This window comes from Pelodiscus sinensis, chromosome 3 (assembly GCF_049634645.1).
Source record: "Pelodiscus sinensis isolate JC-2024 chromosome 3, ASM4963464v1, whole genome shotgun sequence".
Taxonomy (NCBI): domain Eukaryota; kingdom Metazoa; phylum Chordata; order Testudines; family Trionychidae; genus Pelodiscus; species Pelodiscus sinensis.
In genome coordinates, this window is record NC_134713.1 from 58,110,429 (window position 1) to 58,136,888 (window position 26,460).

The 26,460-nt window shown below is 45.1% G+C and overlaps 1 protein-coding gene across 9 annotated transcripts in view; it reads right to left on the minus strand.

The window, feature by feature from the left end:
- SENP6 (SUMO specific peptidase 6) overlaps positions 1-26,460 on the minus strand; it is a 178,040-nt gene that overhangs the window by 132,320 nt on the left and 19,260 nt on the right. For 2 of the 9 annotated variants that reach the window (XM_006131960.4, XM_006131957.4), the window contains exons 1-2: positions 24,828-25,363; positions 1,505-1,598 (exon numbers count right to left, since the gene is read on the minus strand). In XM_006131960.4, coding sequence (XP_006132022.1) covers positions 1,505-1,598; positions 24,828-24,873 — 140 coding nt within the window. In that variant the 5' untranslated portion in view covers positions 24,874-25,363. Of the gene's footprint in view, positions 1-820; positions 894-1,504; positions 1,599-18,689; positions 18,831-24,827; positions 25,364-26,460 lie in introns of those variants that run through there. The other 7 variants (XM_025189130.2, XM_075923801.1, XM_075923800.1 and 4 more) reach the window with 7 other exon arrangements.

The window sequence follows — 26,460 nt, forward strand, 5'->3', positions numbered from 1 at the left end:
GAGGATTACCTATTGTGATCCCTTCCTCTGGGGTATCTGGCATTGGCCACTGTTGACAGACAGGATACTGGACTAGACAGATCTTTGGTCTGACCCAGCATGGCCATTCTTATGTTGAAGCTCTTAAAGACAGGAATTGTCTTTGTTTGTACACCTTCTAGATACTAACACACTACAAACACAGCAACAGAATAGCAAGAGCAAAAACCAGGAGGACTACAATTAAACACCTGAATCGACAAAAAGTCTCAAAAGGCTATATTGAGTAGGAATCAATCTTCTGATACTAATACCTTTTATTCCTTGAAAGTAACAACATGACCAATGTTCCCTCTAATTTTTTTATGTCTGCGTATGGAATGAATTGCATTAGGAGTACCAGTAAGGAGGCTATGAATGAAACATCACCTCTATTTTGGTGCACATAAAGATCATTTTACACATGGACAGTGTGTGGCAGGGTGGGGCTGAGTGGTTCAGAGTGTGAGGGTGAGGTTTAAGGCTGGGGCAAAGGGTTGAGCTGTGGGAGCGGGGTGAAGGACCCTATAAAATAATCTTAATAAATAAGAACATTTTAACAACAGAGTTAAAACTCACTGAAGTCTGAACATTTTTTTAAAAAGGAATGATGTGTTTATTAAAGATTATGTTTTGCTGTTTAATTCATAAATGAAAGCTTATTCATCAGCATGGCTGGCACAATATCCTTCAAAAGACTGCATGAAAATTACCCCCTTTTAAAATAATGTCATCTCCTTTTGGCCTCAATGAAATGAAAAAGGGTTGCCTTTCAAAAAAAATGGCCACTGTCTTCATTTACCTACTCCTCACAGTGTTCTTCTCCCCATACAGCATAGAGGGTTATCTTGCAGAGGACAGCTTGGCTTCACTCCCTTTGGGAACAATAGGAAGAGGACCCAGTTTGAAAGAGGGAGATTCTTCATGAGTTTCTCTAGAGCAGAAAATTTTATTCTTCACCTTATACATGAACTTTCATTTTTAAAATACCGAGAAAGGCCATTAATCCTAAATATTTCTTTTTTAAAGCTACCCTATTCACCAAATATTCTCAACCACAATTTGAAAGTCATACTATGTATCTTTATCACAGGAACTGGGCAGCAGCACTGCGGCAGCCAGCCCCTGACTCTACCCCCTCAGATTGGGACAGACAACCTGCAAATACATGGAACCACAAACAGCGATTGTGCAAATCACAAGGGCCTCCTGTACTGATTTGTATCTTCATTCCATTTTAATTTGGTTTTGTCAAGGAATAATTAAGACTGGCGACTTCCAAAGTACTTTTTGTCAAAGAATAATTAAGACTACTAACTTCCAAAGTAGATTTTTTGTAAATTAGTATTAAGATATTGAAGAGAAAGTTAAGGACCTAACATTTTACACACTATTATACACTAGGGTTTATTAATAGTTTAACAAAAAAAGTGTTTCTTTAATCAAGCACTTTTCTGGTCATCAACCTATATAAAAATATCCTTACTCTTTCTCTGCATCTCCTTCACTTTCTTCCACATGTTCAAAGCTCCAATTATTTTTATAACCGCCATCTCTCTTGGATTGCGATCTATCCAAAGCTGAAATGAGAACAAGTTAAGGTAAGCCTTCATTTCAAGCCAGATCATAAATCAATACTAACTAGAAGTAGCATGCTATTTTAAACCAGAGGTGCTCAATTTTTTCACATTCACAGTCCCCGAAGCCGGGAATTTTTTTGTTGAAGGAAAAAAAGGGCTGGCAGGAACATTTTTGTTGCGGCCTTTTTAATTTAAAGCACCGTTCCATTCTGCTTCCCTGCCACTCCCCCCACGTGTATGTCGGGTGCTGAGTCAAGAAAACAAAATGCCAGCTGGCCCAGATCAAAGCACTGCAACCCCCCAGGAAAACGGCCGCGACCCCCGTTGCGACCCCTGAGTTGCGCACCGCTGCTCTAAACCACGTATTTAGTGATTGCAGTACTGACATTTTTAGATCGTACACAACTATATAATGACATCTTTCAGCATATTGACTGAATCTCATGTTCCAGAATTAGTTTCAAGGGAAAAAGCACACATTTGACACCATATATTGTTATTAAAGGACTGCTAATTGAAACAGAAAAAGAACTGCATACTTTTGACTCGACTAATCAGCCATTCAGTTGACAGCATTGACATATTCACAATTTTCTCCGAGGATATGCACTGCATACCAACCTCAGGTCAGTCTCCCTGCAATTTTACTCTGTCAGTCTAGACCTCAACCCCTCCCCCCCACACACACAGGGGTCGGCAACCTTTTCAAACCAAAGAGCCAAACCACATCAAAATTCACAAGTGGTCAACAAACAGATGTGTAAGAATGCCCATTCGCATGACTGAACATGTACAATCTAATATTATTGATACTTGACATGATTAATAATAGCATAAATTAAACATTGTACTCACAGACTTTATTTAATGGGATTTCTGCTGCTGCTGGGGGTACAATTAGTGCATGTGGGGGTACATGAGTCAGGACTGGGGTGCATGAGGAGCTAAGGGCAGGGGTTGGGGTGTGGGAGAAATGCAGGAGGCAAAGCAGGCTGCATGGGGTGGGAAATAGAGTATTTGGGGGGGCCCTGGGGATGGATTATCTTACCTGACTAGGGCTGGGCTGCTGCACCAGGGCAGCAATGGCTGGACGACGGTCCGGGCCAGGATCGCTGCAGCCGGATCATGGCCTCTCCTCCTACCTGTGCTGCAGCAGGAGGGGAGCCACCATCAGCCCTTCCAGTGGTCAGATAGAAGCTGGACCATGGAGCCTGCCCCAGGATCAGGGCCTGAGACAGGATGCTGCAGCCAGAAAGGGGCCAGGTCCCAATTTGGGCTTTGTTGACCAGCCTCAATTTTTAAATAAAGTAAAATATAATGTCCAGCAGAAAAGATTTCAACATTCTCTTTATTTATGGCAGGATAAGGAACCTTTTTTGGGTTGGAAGCCATTCACCAAGATAAAAATCAGTTTGGGATGACACAAGTGAGATGTAAAATAAACCCCTTCCAAATCGCCCCCAGCCCTCCCTCATGTGGCTCCCAACTGACACTTCACTCCCCTGCAGCACCATGGTGTGGGGAGGAATAGGAAGAATGAAGGTTCAAGGCCTCAGTCCAGATTAGTACTTCTGGGGTTCCAGGGTTTGTGGATTGTGGGATCCCCTAGATTCTGGAATGGGTGACAAATATGAGGGGTTAAGTGTGTAGGACAGGGCTGCAAGTGAATGGTGAGAATGCAGGATCTGGGCAGGAGGTTGGGTACTGGAGCAGGCTGGGAGTAGGGTGTCTGGTCAGGTCAAGGGAGCAAGGGAGGGTGCAGAACAAAGTACCCTCTAAGCCAGGCATGTCCAAAGTCCGGCCCGCGGGCCAATTGCGGCCCGTGTTCCGATTTAATACGGCCCCACAGGTAATTTGGCAATATCTATCTTTTATGGCCCCCAACGAATCCATATGTATTGAGATGAATACATTGTAAAATCTCAGTTAATGTCAGTTGGTCTAAATCAGTTATAAATATATTTGGACACATATATACTTGGTGTTATGTTCCTGTTCATATTTTTTTAACTTAAAAGTTGACAGACAACCTTTATTACCAATAATATGTAATGTACTTTACAATGTTCCCGACATATATTTCAGCTTCCTGGATTTTTTTTTCCATCTGGCCTTCAGATATGAAAGGCAGAGTGATTTAACACCTGTTTAGATTTGTCATCCATGTGACGAAATGAAAAGTATGCCGTTTGCAATAAACTTTGCATAAAATAGTTAATTTGCATTTAATTTTAATGGTTCAAAGAATGTCAGGCAAAATGGTCGGCCCTCACGCACGTTCACTTCATCAAATCTGGCCCTCTTTGAAAAAAGTTTGGACACCCCTGCTCTAAGCTGTGGCACAGCACAGCTTCACAGGTGGTTAATCAGCCCTGCCCACTCAGCACCACTGGGCAGTGCGGATTGATCACCTGTGAAGCTGTGCTGCTGCGCAGTTTAGAGGGAAAACTGGTTTAGGAGCAGGCTGGGGGTAGGTGTTTGGCCAGTCGAAAGGGTGCAGGAGCAGGCCAGGGGTCTCGGCCGAGAGGATTGGGGTTGCTACCTACTTGCTACTGTGCAGTTCTCAGCACCATAGCCCGGGCACCACCTCCTGCTGCGTGAGTAAGGAGTGCTGGAGGTGCGGGGCTCTGGGCATGAGGGGGCGGGGAAGGCTACTTACTTATTTTGTGTGGTTCCCAGCACCACAGACCTCCTGCTGCTCCCATTGGCCCGATTCCAGGAAAAGCCTCCAGGAAGCGCTTCCCTGTGTGGCTGTTGCCCCAACAAGGGGAGGGGGAAGGGAAGCGGCAGCCACTTCTTCCCCACAAGCCGGATCCGGCAGCGAGTCTCAGGGCTTCCTGTGAGCCCTCCCTCCCGCCCCCAGGAAGCCTGTGCTAGAGCTCCAAACTTGCAGTGGACCATGAGGCTGGAGTGCTAGCACAGGCTCCCTGCTGTGGGGAGAAACAGGAGGGAAAGGGGTGGGGAAGAGGCTGAGCTGAACCAACAGAAGAGCCATATTTGGCTCAAGAGCAATAGGTTGCCAACCCCTGCTCTATGGGCTTGTCTTCACTGCCAAGCTAACTTTCTTCCTTGGGGTGTGAGAATCACCCCCCAGAGCAGCAAGTTTCAGCACATTAACTAGCCAGCACAGGCAGGCTCCCAGCACAGGAACCCACGTCGCTCGTGGAGGTGGTTTTCCTAAGCACTGGGAGCACTCTCCCCCAGTGCGGGTGCTGCAACCACACTATCACATAAAATGCTGCACATGTAGATAAAGCCATCATTTATTTTTCCAGTTAGATTTTTCAAAACAACCATTGCTTTATTTAAATCATTTGGTAGGTAAAACCTTCTAGATGCAATGATCAGACTGGATATAACCATGGTCCTAATAGTTGATAACCTCAATGAGAACAAAGCCTTTAAAAAAATAATTTTCTACAACAGTAGAAAACTGTTGCATTCTGAGGCAGCAACACTGGGAGGAGGCCGGGGCAGGGAAAGCTGCCATGAAGCAGTCTCTATCCACAGCCGATAGAGCCTTCCATGGAGCAGCCTCTGTCCCCAGCGAGCCTGGCCCACTGCAGAAAGAGGCTGGTCCCCAGCAATAGCCCCTGTTCGCGGGGTATCCAAGCTCCCCGCGGACAGAGACACTACAGGGAGCTCAGACTCCCTGCAGACACAGACTGCTGCCGGGGACCAGCCTCAGTCTGTGGAGGGCCCAGGCTCACTGTGGACAAAGGGTGCTCCGTGGGAGGTGGAGCAGCCTCGATCTGCAGGGAGTTTGGACTCCCCACAGACAGAGGCTGCTGCCACCTCTGTATCAGAGGTAGCAGTGTATCAGAGTTGCCTGCTGCTCCACAGAGCCAGCAGTGTGAGGTGGCAGGGGGCTCCCTTGGAGTGGGGCTGGAACGCACTGGCTGCCAGCCTTGCCCCCAGGGACTACAGAATAGTCATGTAATCAATAAGAATTCATGCAGTTACTCGACTATTCAGTTACCCGATAATTAACATCCCTACCATCTAGTGCCTGATCTATAATAATCTGAACCAACTGCTAACAGAACAGACTTGAGAACTTACTTACAGCTGAAAGATTACTAAAGGATTTAAGAAGCAATGGAAGGAAACAGCAATTCTGCAAAAACTATATTTAAAACATTGCATTTAGTGCCAGTTAGGAAGCAGCAGGACACACACCATCTACCCAAACATACTAAAATTAGGGAAATAAGAATTGAGGGGCAAACTAATGCATTCTTTCCTATTTTCATATTGCCTACAGCAGGCATGTCAAACAGGCCTCTGGCCCGAGCAAAATTTTTGGCGGCCCACCACTACATTTCTAAAAAGAATGGAGTGCGGCCCTCTGGCCGCTCGGAACATGTGGTCGAGTGCAGATCACAGCAGCAGCGGCCTGGCTCTACGAGAGAGAAGGGGGATATTTTGTTAATATTTTGGTTTTTTATTTGTTTATTCCCAAATAAAAAAAAATCACAAAATTTAAATTAATTTCATATCAATAAATATGTAAATTGTTTGCTGCATTCCTCACTCTGGCTGGGGAACACAAAGGGCAGACAAATCTGGACTGCAAATTGACTAACATTCAGGAGAGCTGTACATCCAGCTCTGTCATTGGCCTGCTTTGTATGTCTATGCAAAATCTCAAACTTACAAAGTATCTGAAATTTTCACAGAAGCCTGTTCTATTTGATTAATCATGGTCTATACTTGCTTTTATTTCAACAAAACAAGTTATGTATCATATAAAAAATTAAAAAGTACCTTGAATATGTACTTAAACTAAAAAATATTTTATATGGGCAAATAATTTTATACATCAAATTATTGCATTATATTAAAATAAGACCTGAAAAATTATAAAATATACCTAAAACGTAATGTATAATAGATATGACTTTCTGATAGAAGTACATTTTCTTTGGTGGCCCTGAAAGCTATCAGTTTTCGTTTGTGCAGCCCTCTGTAGGCTTCGAATTTGACATGCCTGGCCTACAGTAACTGTTGGTAACTCTTTCCAATGCTCCATTAAAGGTCTTCAACTTCCATGTCTAGCGATAAACCCCAACTGTCTCTGCCCAGGGTAGGAGACAGCGAGGAAATGACACGAGCAGGAATTGAAACAGTCCTGCTCGTGCTGGTCCCGCTGCTGCTCCTCTCCATTTGGAATGTACAAGAGCTGCCTGCAACTCTTCAAAGGAAGAGGCACAGAGGGGAACCCATATCAGTGGAGATTACTTTGCTCCCTGCTGGCACAGGTTCCTACTGCCTCTCTCCCTTTGAAATGTACAAGAGCTGGGGGCGGCTCCTGTACATTTCAGAGGGAGAGAGCGCACTATCAACTAATAGAGTAGTTGATGGACATTCCATGGTCTACTTGATTAGCTGATTAATGAAAATGTAACATCCCTAGTCTACGTCTGGATCAATAAACTAGAAAGAACAAGAGCCTACCTGAAAAAAATCCAAGCAAAAGTCTAGGTACAGCATAGGGATGTAAGTGACTAGTTGACTAGTCTTTTGGCTCTTAATACATTTAAAAGGCTAGTGCGCAACAGGAGGTACCCTGCGCGAGCCAGGAATCAGCTGTTTGGGCTTATGCTGGGTCCCTCCTGCTGTGCTTTAGCCTTTTAAATGTATTAGGAGCTGACTGGCTCTTCATACATTTAAAAGGTAGAGCCACAACAGGTTAGCTCCCAGGCCAGGAGCTAACCCTTCTACGGCTCTCTCACTTATCGACTAGTTGATTAAACTAAATTTAGCATCCTTAGTGTATCAGGAACCTGATGGAAGCCTAAGAATAGGGAATTCAGAGAAGCACAACTTTGTATATTGTTTGTAAATAAACATGATTGCATCTGAGAAAACAGATTTAATCAATTTCTACTCAACTATAAGAATCCACAGTACCCCAACTTCAACAAACCAATCAGGTCAAAAAGGGCAACATTATGTTGCTTACATACGAAATGCATACTATAAGTAAACAGTAAGTGTACAGCTTGAAAATCACCTATTGGCTGAAATTCTTTTGCATAACTATTCTTCAAAAATGAAAAAAAAATACATTCTTAGAAACGAGGATCCAGGCATTGGACAGGAAATACAGGCAGTCCCTGGGTTAAGTCAGTCCGACTTACGTCGGACCCCTAGTTACGAACAGGTGGGGGAGGGGCCCTGTGACGGCGCGTTGGGGGTCCCCGATCTCCTGCACCCCGAAATGGCACAAACAGACTGAACCAGCCGGTGGAATAGAGGAAGTTTATTGCCTCTCCAGGTTACAGCACAGCCCAGATGTAGTCTGGTCACAGAGCTGGGCTAGGATGCCTCAGGCCCCCTTGAGATGGGGGAGACTGGGCCCCTAAACTCCAGCCCCTTTCCCTAGGCTGTCTCCTCCATGCTCCCAGCCAACAACTAACTAACTCTCTTCCAGCCCTGCCCCCCAGCCAGGGCAGCATTCCACCTTCCTTTGTTCCTCTCCATGGGGGGTGTCTGGCCATACTGGTTTGCAAAGTGACTCATCCTGTTTTGCTGGGTCGTGGTACCCACGGCAGCCAGTGGGGGTTACCTCAGAGCCAGCAGCATAGAAACCAGCCAGGTACCCCCACTACGTCACAGGCCCCGCTAGTGCGGGATGCCTTCCCCACTGTCGCCGCCTCCGGCAGCGCAGGGGCGCTTCCCCCCAGCAGACCAGGGAGACGGAGCTAGCACCACCCCCCAGCAGACCAGGGAGACGCAGAGCCGCTTTTCTCGCCGCGGAGGACGCGGGCGGCGGGACTGCGGCGCATCTTGGCAGTCCCGCCGCCCGCGTCCTCCGTGGCGAGGAAAGCTGCTCTGCGTCTCCCTGGTCTGCTCGGAGGGGGGGTGCGTGCAGCTAGTGTGCCCCCACTCTCCCAGCAGACCAGGCTTTTCTCGCCGACGCCTGGGGTAGAGCAGCTGGGGGGCTGCCGGGTTGGTCCCACAGCGCCGAGGTGCGGCGCTACTGGACCAAGCCGGCAGCACCCCAGCTGCTCTGCCCCAGGCGTCCCCAAGTCAGCCGCTGCTGAAACTGATCAGCGGCTGACTACAGGAAGCGCAAGGCAGAGCTGCTCTGCCCAAGGCTTCCTGGAATCAGCCGCTGATCCGTTTTAGCAGCGGCTGACTTGGGGACACCTGGGGTGCTGCCGGGTTGGTCCAGTAGCGCCAAGGAGCGGCGCTGCGGGACCATCTCAGCAGCACCCCAGCTGCTCTGCCCCAAGTGTGTCCGATTCAGCCGCTGCTGGTCAGTTTCAACAGCGGCTGAATCCGGACGCCAGTTCCAACTTACATACAAATTCAACTTAAGAACAAACCTACAGTCCCTATCTTGTACGTAACCCGGGGACTGCCTATAGTTACATTTGCATCTCTAGAGAGCTGATATCGTGCAATTCCCTGCTCCTACAAGACCACCGTCACTTGGCTGCTACATCTAAATAGTCCAAGCAGAAACTTTATGGATTTCATAGGAGAACCTGTGCATTTTCTTCTTCTTCTTCTTCTTCTTCTTCCAATTTATTGTCAAAAATGAAACGGTATGAAGCAGAGTTAAGAAGTCATTTTAAACCAGGGTGAGCACCATCTGTAGTATGGATTTCAGGAGCAATACTCAGCATGTGATGTTAATCAGATCAGGTCTGAAATTATGAGAACCACAGGAAGTGTAAAAGTTGTAGACACTGAGCAAAGACTGTCTTTGTAATAGGAAGAGATGTACAGCAAATTTTTGCATCTGAATTGCAGACTGCTGATTGCAGACCCACTTACTAACTGCAGGATCCATGACAGCCATCATCAAAAAAGCAAACTTGTACAATTGAATTCAAGGTAACAGCAATAATCAAACTACACATTTATTTTTAGAAACTGCAGAAAAGCAGTTAGGTACAAAACAGGATTTAAGACCCTCATCTAAGCACCTGCAAAAGCAGCAACTAACTGTGCACCAAAGTTTTCTGGAGTTCAATATAGCTTGGAATACCAGGTTCAAGTAAAAAAAAAAAAAACCACCACAGCTACCATTTAGAAAAATACATATTTTAGGAAGAATTTTTAGAATTTTACACATAAGTAAATGTGTAAAACCCCTGCGAGGCTCTTATACATTTCATAGGCTGAAGCACCCACAGTGGGAATCGGCGTAAGTGAGCACTGCTTCAGTCCCCGCCCATACCTGCTATGCCCTTGCCCACCCTATGGAGATGGTGCCCTCCCACCCCCACCTCTGTGGGCGGTAACAAGGGAGCGGAAGGAGCACAACAGAGGCAGAATACGTGGAGAGCCAGCTTAAAAGGTGATACAGACAGCGCAAAGGGGCGGGTGCGTGCAGTCGTTCGGATTAACCGATAAGCCTCAGCTTACTGGTTAATTATTTAAGAAACTACATGCTAATATCCCTAAAAGTTACTTAGGGTTCAATGCCTTGACTGCCCCTTTTAACTCCATAATGGACTGAGGTACCCTGTTTTTAACTTGCTATGCTTTTCTGGGTTCAGCTTTGGCCATCTGCAACCAAGCGGAGAATTAAACCTATCTTTGGTAGTAGGAGCTGTCAGTAGACGCTATCTCTGCTTGTTCTTACTTCTATTAGCCCCTTTCACTGAAAGACGTACAGAAGCCTCCCCCATGCACCTATGGAAAAGCAAAGCCCTTGTTAGCAAAGTCTTTTGTTCTGGACCAAAAAGTAGGGATGTTTAAAAGTGGTGTTTCAACAAGTAACCACTGAAAATTTCAGCTGTTACACATTTACATACAGGGGAGAGGAGGCTCTGGGAGCCGTCTTATCAGGAAAAGCAGAATGACAGGGCAGCTATATGGGTAGAGGCAGCAGCAGATGGGAGGAGTGCCTTGTGTATTGCCGTGAAGGTTAACAAATGAGCCCAGGCTCATTGGTTAACTGTTTAAACATATATATGATCACATACCTACCAAAAAGCTACCAAAATTCTGCTCATGGAAAGGTGAATGCAAGAGACATTCACTTAGGTATCTCTTGCTGGAAGATATGATCATCACCATCATCATCATCATTATGTATTTCGATTTCAGTAGCACCTAGGAACCTCAAGGATCACTGCTCTATTGTGCTAGTCACCATATATCAATGGTTCTCAACCTAACGACTGTTGTGGGCTACATATACAACGCTCTGTTATGCAGGCCACATCCTCTCAACATATAATATTAGTGCCCATGTATAACAGTTAGCAATGTTCTGTGTGTTCATCACTGCAAGATACTAGTGAATCCCTGAACTCGGTGCTTAAGGTGGCCTGAAAAAGCACTGGGGAAGGGAAAAGTGGGGAAATCTATTACAATTTCAGCTTAAATAAATGTTCATGAACTTGGTAGACTGCCATGTAAGAGCTGCCCCTCAGTGACCCGACTCCATTTATAATTCTTTTTTGCCCAGATTGTGATCCCTTGCAATGCTGCCCACTTTAAGTCTTGCCTGAGCTGGGCCCACAGAACAATTGCCATGTCAGCAATGTGTTTGTTTTCTTCTAAGCTGCTGTGAGCTAGTGCAGGGTGCATGGCATATGGCACACAGGAGCTCTGTACTCTTGATGCCTCACAATCTGAAGCTCATCTGAGGCAGGGGCAGAGCATTACTAGAAAATATCCAGCTGCTGTCTTTGTGCATAGGCAGCACTGACCCATGGCTGAAGGTAGTGACTATGAAGGGGATGTACTGGGATAGAGGGAAGGTTGATCTGAGCCCAGACCAGAACACCAGGAGCCTGCACTCAGTCCCATATAGAGCTCAACACTGGGGCACTGTCCAGACCGGAGAGGGTCACTGCAACAGAAGCCATCTCATTCCCTGCAACAGACATCAGAGGAGAACAGAAGGGCTCCTCCCCATCCTGCCTGCTGTGGCTGCCTAGTCAGGCACCAGTTCCTCCATGCCTGCTCCCCATTAGGGGAAGGCGTTATCCCCCCCCACCAGACAATGGAAGAATCCTAGCTAGGAAGATTTCAAGTGACAAATTTCCACCAAGCACCAGTTGTTTACAAATAATGGTACCAATTTTCATGCAATGATTTACCAGGCAGACTCCTGCTTGACTGTGAACTCCAAGTCCAGACATGGCCAGCAAGGGATGGGTAGGTAGGCAATGCCCAGGGCATACTACAATGAGGAGCATGCCCATCTTCTCCCCCACTCCCTAGGTGTAGCTAGTGAGGGGACACATGCCCCACTCCCATTGCTCCAGACCCCTCTGGCACAGATGCCCAAAAGTGAGGAGGGAGCACTCCTAGCAGCAGCATTCTGAGTTAGGGATAAGTAAGTGACTAGTCGAGTAGTCAACTACCCGACAAGCCTAGGCTTATTGATTACTCGACTACTTGCATTTTTGCCCGCTCTTGCTGCCTAAAAAGCCAGTTTCCCGCAGCTCTGCTTCCGCACTACTGCCTGCCTCCTTGCAAGCAGAGTCTGCTCCACATCCTGTGGAGCAGTCCCTGTCTGCAAGGAGTCCCAGCAGGGAGCTGGGACCCCACCTCCCCAATAACAAATTATCCTTTAAACTGCCTCTTGATCACAGAGGCCTGGACATCATCTGTTAGGTGATGTAATAGCTGGCACTCCTGGACATTGCTGGAGCTTCAGTGACCATTTGGTTGTTTGATCTAGAAACATGCCACAGAAATTATAAATTCAGTTGCAGCAAAGAGACTCAGCGTGGGTGCTGCCACTCAGGCAGATCTTTTCTGCCTTGCCCTATCTTGGAGCAAGACCTTTATGTTTTGCTAAAATAACTCTACAATGGCAAGACAGAAATAGCATTTAGCACAACTATACTAACAGAAATATCAGTAATAATTAATCTTGAAATATCTTGAAGACGACAAATGGCTTTGTCATTAGAGATCATCCCCACCCCACAATCATTTTAATAATCTGGGTACACTGTTCTTCTACAGCTGTATTACGTTTTTTTCCTTCAGTAACTGCATGCCACTTATAGTTAAATTGCAGTTACTAGACATCAACATTCACAGTTTCCCATAAAATGGATTTAATTTTCATGTAGTTCAATTTAAACAATGAAATATTTTTTCACAAGGACAGTCACTAAAGCTCCATTTTTCACATCTCTAGATCAAAAATTGCTTCAAACAATCAGTTGTTTAATCAATACTCTAATTTTCTTTTAATTCACAACAGATATTCTCTCCCCGGCCTCCACCCCAAATCCTGAGAAGAGTTATTCTCACACACTCCATCAACCTATCTATATTCTGTTTTGTAGTAGGGTCTCACTCAGAGGGCTCATCTAGACTTCAGGGAACGGTTGAAGGAAGGTATGCAAATTCCACGGGAATTTGCATATCTTCTTCCAATCGCGCTTTCGAAAGTGAAAGTAATTAAGGCGCAGCTTTTTACGGCGAACCCCTCCTTTGTTGAAAAGCCGCATAAACTTCCTTTTTTGAGGAAGAGCGGCTTTTTTAAGAGGGTGGTTCGCTGAAAAAGCCACATCTTAATTACTTTCACTTTCAAAAGCTCCGCTTTCAAAAGTACGATCGGAAGAAGATACGCAAATTTCCGCGGAATTTGCATACCGTCTTTCGACTGTTCCCTGTAGTCTAGATGAGCCCAGAGAGTAGCTCCTCCTATCTGGCAATTTCCTCCAATGACAAGTAGACAAGCTGAACAATACAAACAACAGATATTGGTGTAGCAAGGTAAATCTAGCTCCTTCTGTGGCAGGGAGATTTATATTATTTCAATCTGTTGCAGACATCACAAACTGAACCTCACTTAGTTGATGTTAAAATAAATCCAGGTGCTGATGTATCAACAAAAATATAGAACGCTATATCTTACCAGGAAGGGGGGGGGGGGGTTAATTAAACGTATAATGAGTTGTTACTTACTAAACCCTAGCACAAAAGGGAAGAAAACAAGACTAACACAATTACGGACAAAGGAATAATCAATATTTCACATGCTGTCTTCCAACTTATCACTGTCAAGTAAGTTTACCCTGTTTACCCACCTGACACACAAACCATAACAAATAATTGGTTTATCATCAAACAATGTACTCCCAGAGAAAATATAAACAGCAAAAGAGATCACTAAAGGCCTTTCTGCTCTTATTCAGACAGTTTCAAACGTTACTCCAGGGGGATCCTGTGTGCCTGCAGAACACATAACCTCCCCCAGCTCCACCATATTTCCCATGGCTCCCTGAAGGCAACATCAGGGAAGCAAAAGGAAGCCGCACTGGATAGGGAGGAAGACCATATGTGCAGTTTTTTTTTGGGGGGGGGCGGGAATTGTTCCCCAAAACAGAGGCCAGGCATGGTGGGCACATAGGGTTACATGCTACTGCCTCCACCCATTTCTGCAAGCACAGAGTTGCCCAGCTGACAGAAACTAAAGACTTGTCTACACTGACAAGTTACTGAGCTGAAACTTGATCATTCAGGGGCATATTTTAACACAATAACTTGCCAACAGAGGGGCTCCCAGCACTGGGAGCTATTCTCTCTAAGTTGGGAGCGAACCCCCTCTGGGAGGTGGCTTTTGTGTTCCACAATGCTTTAATGCTGCAAGTGCAGACAAAGGCTCAATTCTTTAACTTGGATGACTCTGCAGCTGAACGCAGCTTCTTTGGTCCTAGTATCAGTTGTGCTTCCCTTCTGTGTGTTGGCTGGGAACCTTCCTATTTCTATGCAACAGTAAGTGCTGGGGATGTTAGCGTACAGTCATGTAAATGATTAACCAATAAGCCTTGGCTTATCTGTTTATCCAAATAATTACACACGCTCCTCTCCCCCCCCCCCTCTCCTGCCTCTATATCAAAGGCAGCAAGGGGGAGTGGGAGCTGGTTCCTCAAGAGCACAGGATCCCATGGAGCCGCCTGCCCCTCCCCCACCGCCGTGTTGCTGCCTCTGATAGAAAGGCAGCAGCACAGAGGGTAAGGGGAGGCAATAGGGAGCCGGTACATGCTGGAAGCCAGCTTCTTTCACATATTGGCTTCCGTGGAGCCATCTGCCCCCTCTTCTCCACACTGTTGCCTCTCTATCAGAGGCAGCAGTATTGCGGAGAGGGGAATGGATGCCAGAGCAGTCTCCCTCTGCAGCAGGCCTGGGCTCACCGCGGACAGAGACTACTCAGTGGGGATGGAGGAGTAGCCTCTGTCTGCAGGGAGTTCAATCCCATTGCAGAGCAGTCTCTGTTCTCGGAGGGCTTGCGGTATGGTGTGCTTGGGGCCACCCCTGCAGTATCAGAGGCAGCAGTGGGAGGTGGCAGGGGGCTCCTTGAAAGTAGAGATGGAAATGCACTGGTTGCCGGCCCTGTCCCCAGGAACCATTAAATCAGTGTGTAACCCTTAAGATTTGGTGCAGTTACACGATTATTAAACACTAACATCCCTACTAAGTGCCTGTGGTGGGATTGGGTAAGAGGTGAGAGAAATGAGTGGAGGGTGAGGTGGTGAGGGAAAGAGGCAGTGGAGAGAAAGGATGAGAGAGGTGTTATAGGGTAGGAGAAGGGAATGTGTGAGTGAGCAGAGGGGGATGAAGAAAAGTAGATAGGGGAATCTCATGGGGGAAGCAGGAGCTCAGTAGGTAGTGTTCTCTTGGCAACAGCAGGCCCTCTCTGTTAAGCAGGCCCATCAAACTCTCACCCTGACAAGCCAAACCCCCTACACCTGGACCCTTTAGACCCGCCCCCATGCCACTGAACCCTAACCAGCTGCACCTGGACCCCCATGCTAACACCACTCCCTCAGCAGCAGGACCCCCTATTAAGTATGCCCACACACCCCCAAGCTCCACTTCCTCGATATTCTCCTAAACTGAGTACTCTACAGAGTCGCATTGCCTCTGCCCCCCGGAACCCTGCCCCCTCTCAATGAGCCCTGTGCAACCAGATCTCTCTCTGAACCACCCACACCCAGATTGCTCCACTTAAACCACTCATCCCATAACTGCATTCTCCACACTAAGCCCTTCCATACTTGGATCATGCTGGGACAAACCTGCCCAGCTATACCTGGTGCACCAAGCAGACAGACAGACCCAGCCTTCGCACTGGGTCAGGGTCAGGTGCAGCCTTGCTGCTGAGTCCCTGTGCTGGGGGATCCCGGAAACTTCAGGATGATCTTCCCGTCAGTCAGCCAGAGGCCTGTGCCCTACTGCCATGGTGGAGCCACATTTATTTATGTAAAATGTGAATTGTAAAATTTTATGCACATATACTTAATTTTTTGCTGCATAATTCCCTCAGGAGCAATATGTAGACAATTTAATAATTTCCTTGGTTTGAATATAGACAAAAACCAGTCCAAAAAATAGAATAAAAAAATCACATAAAAATACAAATAAATGTTGAGATAGTTACTATTACTCAAAAAGTTAGAAGTCAGTCTTTAGAGTATCCTAGAGGCATTAATGGCTATTAGCTCAGCTGCAATCACTAAGAGTAAGTCTACACTAAGGATGTTAAATTTCAATCAATCAGCTAAATCAAGTAGTCAATGAAATTTCCATCGACTACTCTATTAGTCAGTAACGGTGGGCACTCACTATCCTGCACCTCTGCCCTGTAAATGTAGTAAGAGCCACCCACTGGGCTTTCAATACATTTTAAGAGGCAGAGGTGCAGTATTCGGACGCAGGGTGACTACATAAGTCCCCACTTGTGCCATTTCCCCTGCTGTGCCTCTGCCTCTCCTGCTCCCTCCTTGCTGCCTCTGATACAGAGATAGCAAGTTTGGGGGTAGCAAGTAATTGAGTAGTGACTTGACTACCTGATAAGGATGTTAAATATCAGTTAATTGAATAGTTGCGTAACTTCATGAATTCTTATCCTTTAGTCAACTATTTCATAGTCCCTGGGGGGCAGGACTGGCAGCCAGTGCGCCTCACTCCCAAGGAGCCCCCTGCCACTCTGTGCTGTTGCCTGTGTATCAGAGGCAGCAGTGTGGAATGCCAAGCAGAAGCTGGTCTGCAAGGGGAGCCAATTTAAAAACCAAGTCCCCTCGTAGACCAGCTGTCACCCTGTGCTGTTGTATCTGATAAAGAGGCAGCAGCGAAGGGGGGCAGCAGCCCTTGTCTCGGGGGGGGGGGGGGGGAGGGTGTCTGAGCTCCCAGATCCGGTGCTAGTCAGAACCAGGCTGAGCTGTCTGCCTGCCTGGCTCCTAATACACTTTAAATGCAGAGCTGCAGCAGGGGTAGGTCCCGGACCCATTGCAAGCAAGCACTGACCAGGCTGCTGGCCAGCCTGCTAAAAAGTTTACGGGGGGGGGGGGGGGGGGGGGAAGAGAGAACAGATGCCTGTAGGCTATAGCATTAATCTATAAACTTTTGCTTATTAACCGACTACACTATTACATGTAAACTAGTCACTTAATCCCTAGTCCACACTGCATTTAAAAACCTCTCAGTTGGGCCATGCCAGCTATGTTGGGCTAAGGGCTGTTTAATTGTGGTTTAGACTAGGGATGTACGAGTTCAACCAATCAGCTTACACTTGTCAGCACTGGTTAAACTCACTGCCAGCAGCCCCGTGAAACTGGCAACACTGTCAGCTCTGTGGGGCCGGGAACCAGAAACACCTGCTCTGGCAGCCCCACCGGACCACGAGTACAGCCCAGCAGCCGCAAGAGTGCCAGCAGCACCATCCCCAGCAGCAGCTACAGTGGCCCTGCGGTTACCAATTTAATAGAATTTTCTGTCAGTTACACAGTTAATATTTTCCCCATTTTTTACATCACTAGTTTAGACATTCAGGCTCGGGCTATAGCCTGAGCTCGGGGAACCTCTCACCCCCCAAAATTTCAGAGCCCAAGCCCAACCATAAGCATGACTATTAAACACCCCTGTAAGCCTGAGCCAGCTGGCGGAGACCAGCTGCAGATTTGTAATTATAGTGTGGACATACCCTCAAGTAGATTTGGAAGCTTAGATACAGTTGGCTTTAAAGAGGGAAAAAAAAGTCTGAGTGGATGTTTTTAATTCCTCCTTCTGCTAACCTCTTTTGCAGCAATTCCCTTCTAAAACAATTTTTTAAAGTTCTTGATCCCAAAAGTTTTAAGACCTATACTTGTCAATGGCCAGGCACTGCAAACTGCAACCAATGGAAATTGTGAGGAGCCATGACTGTGAATGTGCAGGTAAACAAAGCAAGTTGGAAGCCTGTCAGGGACTAACCCTAGTGAATCCTGTTCGGCTTATGGGCCAGTTATTGCCCACCCCTGGTCTAAGCAATTCCAAGCTCTTTAAAACTACGGTGTCCAACACACTAGCCACATGTGACTATTTGGCTAGTTGAGTGTGGCTAGTTTGTTATAGCAGTAGCCACTGTAGTTGCTACTTCTTCAGAACTGATCAGACACTACAGATTTCAAAGAACTATCACCTCTTCTAAGCAGTATCAACAATGGGAAATCTGAACCAGAATCAAGATGTGTCTCTTTCAGTATTTACTGAACCCATACAAATGTCAGTAGCCCATGAAAAATAATCGAGTTTTATGAATGGGGAGTCAATTTTACATATTTGCTGATGTGACAGATTTTAAAGATTAAATCTAACAAATTAGATTTGCCAATTAGGTGTCATAGACACTATTAGAATGGAATAACCCCTTTTATTGAGTCCATGGAGTACTTACTAGCTTATTAATTTAACAAGTTCTCTTCAGGTCAACTTTTAACTTGAACAGTAGTCTTTTTAAAATCAAGACAGATGATTATAATTAACCAAACAAAAATTTATTAATTCACTCAGTATCACACCAATATACAATTAGTTTACCAATCCAGTGTAGACAGAACCAATGTTCTAGTTATGTATAACACACACAAATAGAGTCTTGCAAGCAACTGTCAAAGACTAAGGTTGAGGCTTAGCAATTACACCAAGAACCAGTGTAGATCACCTATACTTATTACATTTTTGTATGATCATCAGGCCTTTAAACCCAACATATTTATCAGTGGCCAAGTATTTCTCCAAGGATTAAGGATGTATTTGTCTTTAATACATTTAAGAATGATGGTCTCCAGCTCATTTTCTTGCAAATATTCTCAATACTCGGAACCAGGCTCATACCTTAACTGCTGAAAAAGAGGAGTTGGCTATGAAATGGGCATCCAGCAATCATACTTCCACAATGCCAACTATAAGCGTCAAAGCTAAGAGCAAACAATTCCTTTGGATTAATTCATTCCAAATTGAGAAATTGTTTGGGACCTGAAAAAAAGCAGGAAAGCTTGTTTTTCTTTTCGAGATTATGAACCAACAGGAAAATGAAGGTTAACACGACTGAGTGTATTCTGAGTTTTTCATGTTGACGTGGCTGACAAATATTTTAAAAAAATTAAATCAACTATTTTAATTTAAAAGTTTTAACAAAAACCGGATTTTAAAAAACTTGAATGTTTAAATTAAAAAAACCTCACATGCTTCTTTTGTTAAAATATTATGTTTGCTGTTGATAAAAAAATCCAGAATACATAAATAACATTTTTTTTAGTTAAATAAAAGCATTTAAATGTCTGGTCATCTTCTCTTCCTAATACAGAATGGAAAATCCTCCAAATATTAATGATTAACTTGTTAAATTGATATTTAAGCAGATATTTATGAAGTCATTGGGAGGAGAATGGCTTCAATTACTTTTGGTAAATGAAATAACCAAACAATCATTCATTTTCTCATACAGATGTGAAACTAATAAAAATAAATCACTGTTTAAAAAGAATAGCGCATACCTTCTAAAAATGAAACATCTACCTCTTAAGTTGTGAAGAATATGTATTAAGGTTATAAACAAACAAGAATGCACTTTTATGTAAAAAACATGATTAAATCGAGTCTTCCTGACTAGTGATTTAAATCGTGATTTATATGATGATTTAAATCAAGCCCACTCTCTTTAGAAAAACACTTGATTTTAGAAATCCCACATGGAATACAATTCAGTACCAACAGTTTGGACATGCTCCCAGCATTCTGTGCCACATAAGCAATAAAACCAGTTGTCCTAACCGAGGTAATACAGAATAGGATTTTTCCTCAGAAATTGAGGAAAGTCTGAAAATATTATACAAATTTGTTTCTTGCTGAGAAGTGGCTTTCAGGTTTGTTGATGTTGAATTTTTCCCCCTTTTTTTTTAAGTGCATGAAAAGTAGTCTTTATGAATAGAAATAGACCCACTTCCAAAATGATTCCAGAGAACACATGGGATGCATAAATTGAATAGGCTATCAAGAGAAAGTGCAGTGGAACAGAGGTCCATGAAAAGACATGTACTGGCAGGCTAAGGCTTGAAAGAGTGTGAATGGGAGCAGAGGACCAGGAAGCACATGAAACTGGAAGAGAGCCACGCTCCCTGTTCTCAAAATGGGAGAGTAATGCTGAGGGAGGCAAGAGGAGGGGACAAAACACTTCTGGACAAGGAGAACATATGACAGATCATTAACCAGATGAAACAGGACAGTATAAAAGACACAGGATGAAGTGTACATGTGTGTCTGAAACCTGAGAAAACACAGGCCTTGCTAAGATTTTGAAAAGCCTATTCCTCTATCAATCCAAAAAGCAGTTTAATCCCACCAGTTACCCAAGTTTAAACTGAAAATACATTAGGTCATAAGTAGTGCTTTGAATTAGGGATGCTAAATATCTGTTAATTGAATAGCTGAGTAACCTCATAAATTCTTATTGGTTGGTCAACTATTCTATAGTCCCCAACGGGCAGAGCCAGTACGCGCCGGCCTCACTCCTGAGGAGCCCCCTGCCACTCTGTGCTCAAGGTGGGAGCTGGTCCATGAGGGGAGCCAGTTTAAAAACCAGCTCCCCTTGCGGACTGGCTGCCAGTTGCCTCTGATAAAGAGGCAGTAGTGCGGGATGGCAGCAGCCCCTCTCTGGGGCAGGGAGGGAGTCTAAGCTGGTTGCCTGCCCGGCTCCGAATACACTTTAAATGCAGAGCCGCAGCAGGGGTAGGTCCCAGACCTGTCGCAAGCCAGGACTGAGCCGGACTGCTGGCCAGTCTGTTAAAAAATTTACTTGCAGGGGGGAAGGGAAGGAGTGGGAATATGTGTAGTCGATAGCGTTAATCTATAAGTTTCTGCTTATCAATTAAATGATTGAATTGATTATACTATTACATCCCTATTTTGAATGGAATTGACTATTTAAAATAAAACTAAACCTTTATTCATTTGCTTAGTAAAGGTCAAGGGTGCAGGGAAGACAGAGTGCACAAACTCTTCTATGTAGATAAAAGCCTTCACTCTCTCCTCCTTTTCATTCTATTGTACACTACTCTGACCCCAGGTAAAACTCCCACTACCACCATCTTCCCTTAATCTCTGATGATAGGACAAGAAGCAAAGGGCTTAAATTACAGCAAAGGAGATTTAGGTTGGGCATTAGGAAAAACTTCCTAATTGTTAGGGTGATTAAGCACTGTAATAAATTGCCTAGAAAGGTTATTGAATCTCCATCACTGAAGATATTTAAGAGCAGGCTGGATAGACATCTCAGGGATGATCTAGGATGGTGTTTGGACTTGCCATGAGGGTGGAGTAGTGGACTTGATGACCTCTCGAGGTGCCTTCCAGCTCTAAGATTGCACAAAAGACAGGTAACATATAGAAAAGATCAGGGAATGTTTTTCAATACATCACCTATTCTATTTTTGATGGAATAATTTCAATTTTAAAAGAGGAATATTAGTGAAGACAATAACAAATGATTTTATTGAAACTTAATTACATCAAATGAAAGAAAAAACAAACATCTTAAAGAGATCCCCCCCAAAAATATAAAGTCTATAAAACTGTCATGCTTACAATTTAATGTTTTCCCCTTATGTACTGTTTATTTTACCTATTTTATAGTCTGATTCATAAGTACACAAGACCAGCCATACTGGGTCAGATCAAAGATTCATTTAGTCCAGTATCCCGTCTTCCAACAGTGGCCAATGACAGGTGACCCAGAGGGAATGAACGCAACAGGTAATCATCCAATGATCCATCCCCTTCTGTAATTCCCAACTTCTGGCAAACAGAAGCTAAGGACACCATCCCTGCCCATACTGGCTAATAGCCATTGATGGACCTATCCTACATGAACTTATCTAGTCCCCCTTACAAGAAGTTCCACAGGTTGACGATGTGTTGTGTGAAGAATGACTGTTTTAAATGTGCTTCCTATTATTTCATTTGGTGACCCTTAGTTCTCATGTTATGAGGAATAAACAACACTTCATTATTCACTTTCTCCACACCAGTCATGATTTTATAGACCTCCATCATATCCCCTCTCAGTCACCTTTTTTCAAAGATGAAATATCCCAGTCAATAATCTCGCCTCATATGGAAGCTGTTCCATAACGCTAGTTTTGGGGGGGGGGGGGGTGGAGGGGCATTTTCTTAATCTTTTCCAATTTCAATACATTTTTTTTGAGATGGGGACCATATCTGCCCATTGTATTGAAGATGTGGGCATCCCATACATTTATATAAGGGAATGATATTTTCGGTCTTATTATGTAACCCTTCTTAATGATCCCCACATTGTTTGCTTTTTTGACTGCTGCTGCATATTGAGTGGATGTTCTCAGAGAATTATCTGCAACAACTTCCAGATCTTTCTTGAGTGGTAATTTTGACCCCCTCAGTCTATGCATATATTTGGGATTTTTTTCCCCCAATGTGCATGAACAATTTGTTACTATAAACCAATCAGGGCTATTAACTATGCAGATTAACTTTTAAAAATTACAGTCCATCTTTGATCTTATTATCACAATTTAATTATAAGTCCAGAATTAACAGCTAACCAATCACTAAACCTACACACGCTTCCTACCTCATTTGTTTCCCAAAAGACTGATGTGGGACTGAGCAGAGAAAAGCAATTTTCAGAGCTCTGCCAGCTATACTTTTGGAATTACCCAGTGGTGAGCAATAATTTTAATGGGCAGTCACTCAAGAATTGGTAAATGATCAAGGGCCTCACTTCTGTGGAGAGCATGTAGCATCTGGGACTATGGGTGGGGTATAAAAGGGAGCTTGGGATAAAGTACTAGGGTGAAGGAGGGAGTGTGGGGTCTGAGAGGGAGTTTGGGTGAAGGAGAAGTTTATGATCTGTAGCAGAGGTTTGGGGTGAATGGTCCCTGAGGGGTCATGGATGCAAGAGGATTCTGGCCTGGGGGAGAGATGCAGGGTCTGGGAGGGAGTTGTGATCTAAAGATGTAAAAGACTAGTTGACTATCCAATCAGCATTTGCTTATCTGATAGTATTTTGCCTAGTCGATATCCCCCCCCACCCTGTTTGCTGCCTCTATATAAATGTATGGGATGCCCACATCTATAAAACAGAGGAGGCAAAGGGGGAGGGGAAAGGGATACTTCAAAGTGGCAGCGCCACTGCCCAGCTGACCCCGGACTCCTAGCAGCACTGCAAGTCCCCCGTTGACCCCAAGCTCCATGGCTTTGAAATGCACAAGAGCTGCACTGGGGACTCTCGTGCATTTCAAAGCTGACTCCAGGCTACAAGCTGGTGCCTATGGGACTTCCTGCTGGCCCTGGGCTCTACTGTTGTTCTGCATTCCTCCTTTGAAATGTACAAGAGCCCCTAGTCAATTAACTGCATTTTTACATCCTTATCATGACTTGGGAGAAGAGGAGAAAAAGGGGTGCAGAGGGTTTGGGTGTAAACAACCAGGGCAGACTTATCCATTAGGCACAGTAGGCACAGTGCCTATGGACCACGATACTTTTAGGGGCCCACGAAAGTGTTTTAATTTCTTTTAAAATCAGAAGAAAAAAAATTAACTTTATGGGTTGAAGAAAATGTTTTAATTTTTTTCTCACATCAGAAAAAAAATGAAACTTTTAGGGCCCACGAAACTCTATTAAATTTTGCCTAAAACAGAAAAAAAATAAAATGAAGTATTTAAAGTGATATCAAAAATAATTTTGAATATTTTTTTAATGGAGAAAGGGGTCTACGAAGGCAAAAGTGCATCTGTACATACTAACATCCCTATTACACATGCTACTTATTTTTGTTTGTCATTTGTTTACAGTAAGAAAGGCATACCACCACCCACACAGCACACACAAAACAACTCATGATCATCAGATAGTTGTTTCCACACCTGTCATTCTTACAGTAATATGAAAGAACATGACAATCAGATTTTGTAAAGGAGGGAGGGGATGTGAGGGAAGGAACAGGTACTAGTATTTCACCATCATATGCTAAAAAATATTCTGCCACTGTTGACTAATAGGTTTTTAGGATATTAGCATTTCAGATGAATTGTTCAAAGTGAGTGTTTATTCACAGAGAAAGACAACATTTCTGCTCTGTGCACACCTCTATACTACAACAACCCATAAATGAAGATAAATTCTGTATAAAGCAGGTTACAGATGCTGCAAAATATGCTGTGCCAAAGGAAAAAAAAATTCTCACAGACTTGCAAAACTCTATTCATGTCTATGATTTTTCATTATCACAATGGTAAAAAGGCAGGTAAGTGTGCGGCCCCTACTCTGGTGCAATTGCCATAATTCACAAGGCTACATTTACAGAATATCATATTTAATTGTACTCGGAAGGCTTGCAGTAAATATTTCTAAGCCTCATTAATTGGTTTTAGTGGATTTCTGCATTAGAGTCTGAGACTTTGGGCAGATGCAAAACCCAAAACTATGTCTCAGAAACCTGAAGCTTTACAAGTAACACTGAAGCTCCCTCTTTCTAGTGACCCAACAGAAGAGAGACACCCCAGCAGAAGAAAAGTCTTCTGTGATCAGGTCACCAGGCTCCCTTTCCCCAACTCTTCAGAGAGGCCTTTTACAGTGCTGGAAAAGAGGAGAACCCAGCCTAGGCCGGGGGCCCGAGCGCGGCTCAGAGCCGCGAGAGGCAGCACGCCAGAGACCAGACCCCTCTGGCGCATCAAGCCTCACCTGGCCGTAAACCTTCCTCGCACCCACCTCAGCCCCCCACTAACCGCCTCGGCAAAGCGGCCATCGCTCACCCAGCCGCCCTGGGCCACCCTGGAGACTCTCGCCCCCAGTGCTGCCCCCCACCCCGCACTCACCCTTCCCCCACCAGCAGGCCCCCCACACGCCCTCCGCTCCGGTCCATGCCCCTTGCTGGCCGCCGGGAGAAAGCAGCCGCCCGTGGGCCACATTTCCCCGCTCACGCCGCCGCGCACGCACCTTCCAGAAACAGGCTGTCCCTGCAGCCGCCGCCGCCACCGGCCATCTTCCCCCTGCCGCTGCTCCCCTCACTCCATGGCCGCCTTGCTCGCCCAGGCCCTGTGCCTCGCGCACAGCAACGCGGCGGCGGCAGCGCCGAGCCCCTTCCCCCGGCGCCCCCAATGCAGAGCGGTAGAGCGACGCTCCCCGCCCCGCTCCCTGCCTTCCGGCCCGCGTGCGGGAGGAAGCGGCTGCGCGTCGGCTCGCTCCCTTATTGTGTCCGCCACCGGCAGCCCCCACTGGTGCCAGCCCAGCCCAGGCCTGGCCGCTGCCTGCTGGCACCTCGGCGGGGGAGGGAGCGGGCCCGGCCCGAACTCTCTCTGCGGGCCCCCCACATCGCCCCGCTGTAGGGGCGAGGAACCCTGCCGCTGCCTTTTCCTTCGCCTCAACTTGCCTTCCCTCGGCCCCAGGGCTGCAGCCCACAGCCTCTAGAGAAAGTGGCTCATTTCCCTAGCCCCGGCATGATAAAATGGCCGCACTCGGGCCGTGCTGCCAATTATCTAAGGCTCTGCCGCTCTTATCCCTACAACAAACTGCAGCCTCCTGAACGGCTAATTGGGTGGGTGGTGGTTGAGCTATATGAAATGAGTGAACTTTTAAAAGTGAGGGGTCACGGGAGAATCTTCTGCTGAGGAGCCCCTCACCCCCTTCTAACTCCTACTCAAATATGCGTAAAACCCTAGCCCCCAGCTGGTTTAATTGTAGTTTCTAAAATTTTGTAGTAGCCCTTAGGATGCTGAATTTGCGAACACTGATGCATCATTTTGACAAAAGTAAACATTCAGACATTGGAGCCCAAGTAGCAAAATAGTATAAAAGTAACTTGGGATTGAGACTTTAGGAGTCACACTTGCAAGCTTTTCTCTGGAAACATTAAGCTTTTAAATTTACATGTTTAAAAATGGAAGCTAAGTTTCTCACCATCACAGGAGCCAAAGCTTTGAGAACAAAGATATGAGGTTAGTCTTCAGCCTGGAGGATTTCACTGACACAAACTTATGACAGAATCAGGATTCTAGGTACCTAATTTAAAGAACCCACTCAGATAAATGGTCGATAGGCCAAGGTAAATTTAAGCATCTAGTCTTGTGCGTTCAGAACTCAGTTGTACTTAATGAGAGTTGGCAGAATTAAGCCATAAATTACACAAGTACATCAAACAAAGCAATGCATATTTTAAAAGAAATGTATAGAAATATTGCCTACTTGGTAAATTATTTTGAAAGACTTCTGGAAATAAGTGTGTTTTGAGGAAATATTAAGAGAATAGTTAATTGTTATACATATAAGATGAGGAAGTTCCAAGTATAAGGGATAGCATGTAAGAAAAATAGTGGTAGAAATGTAGCCATGTTAGTCTCCGTGAGGAAGTGGGTCTGGCCTACGAAAGCTCATCACCTATTAAACCATCTTGTTAGTCTTTATAGTGCTACACAGTCCTGTTTTATGTAAGGAAGAGACTTCCACATTCCTGACTCTACGGGACACTGCTTGTATTAAGGGATTGCTGAAAGGATGTTCTGTAAGTTATAGTGTACCGATAAGCTTAAGGCATGTCTTCAAAAACAGGTTCTCAGAAAGGAATCACAAAATT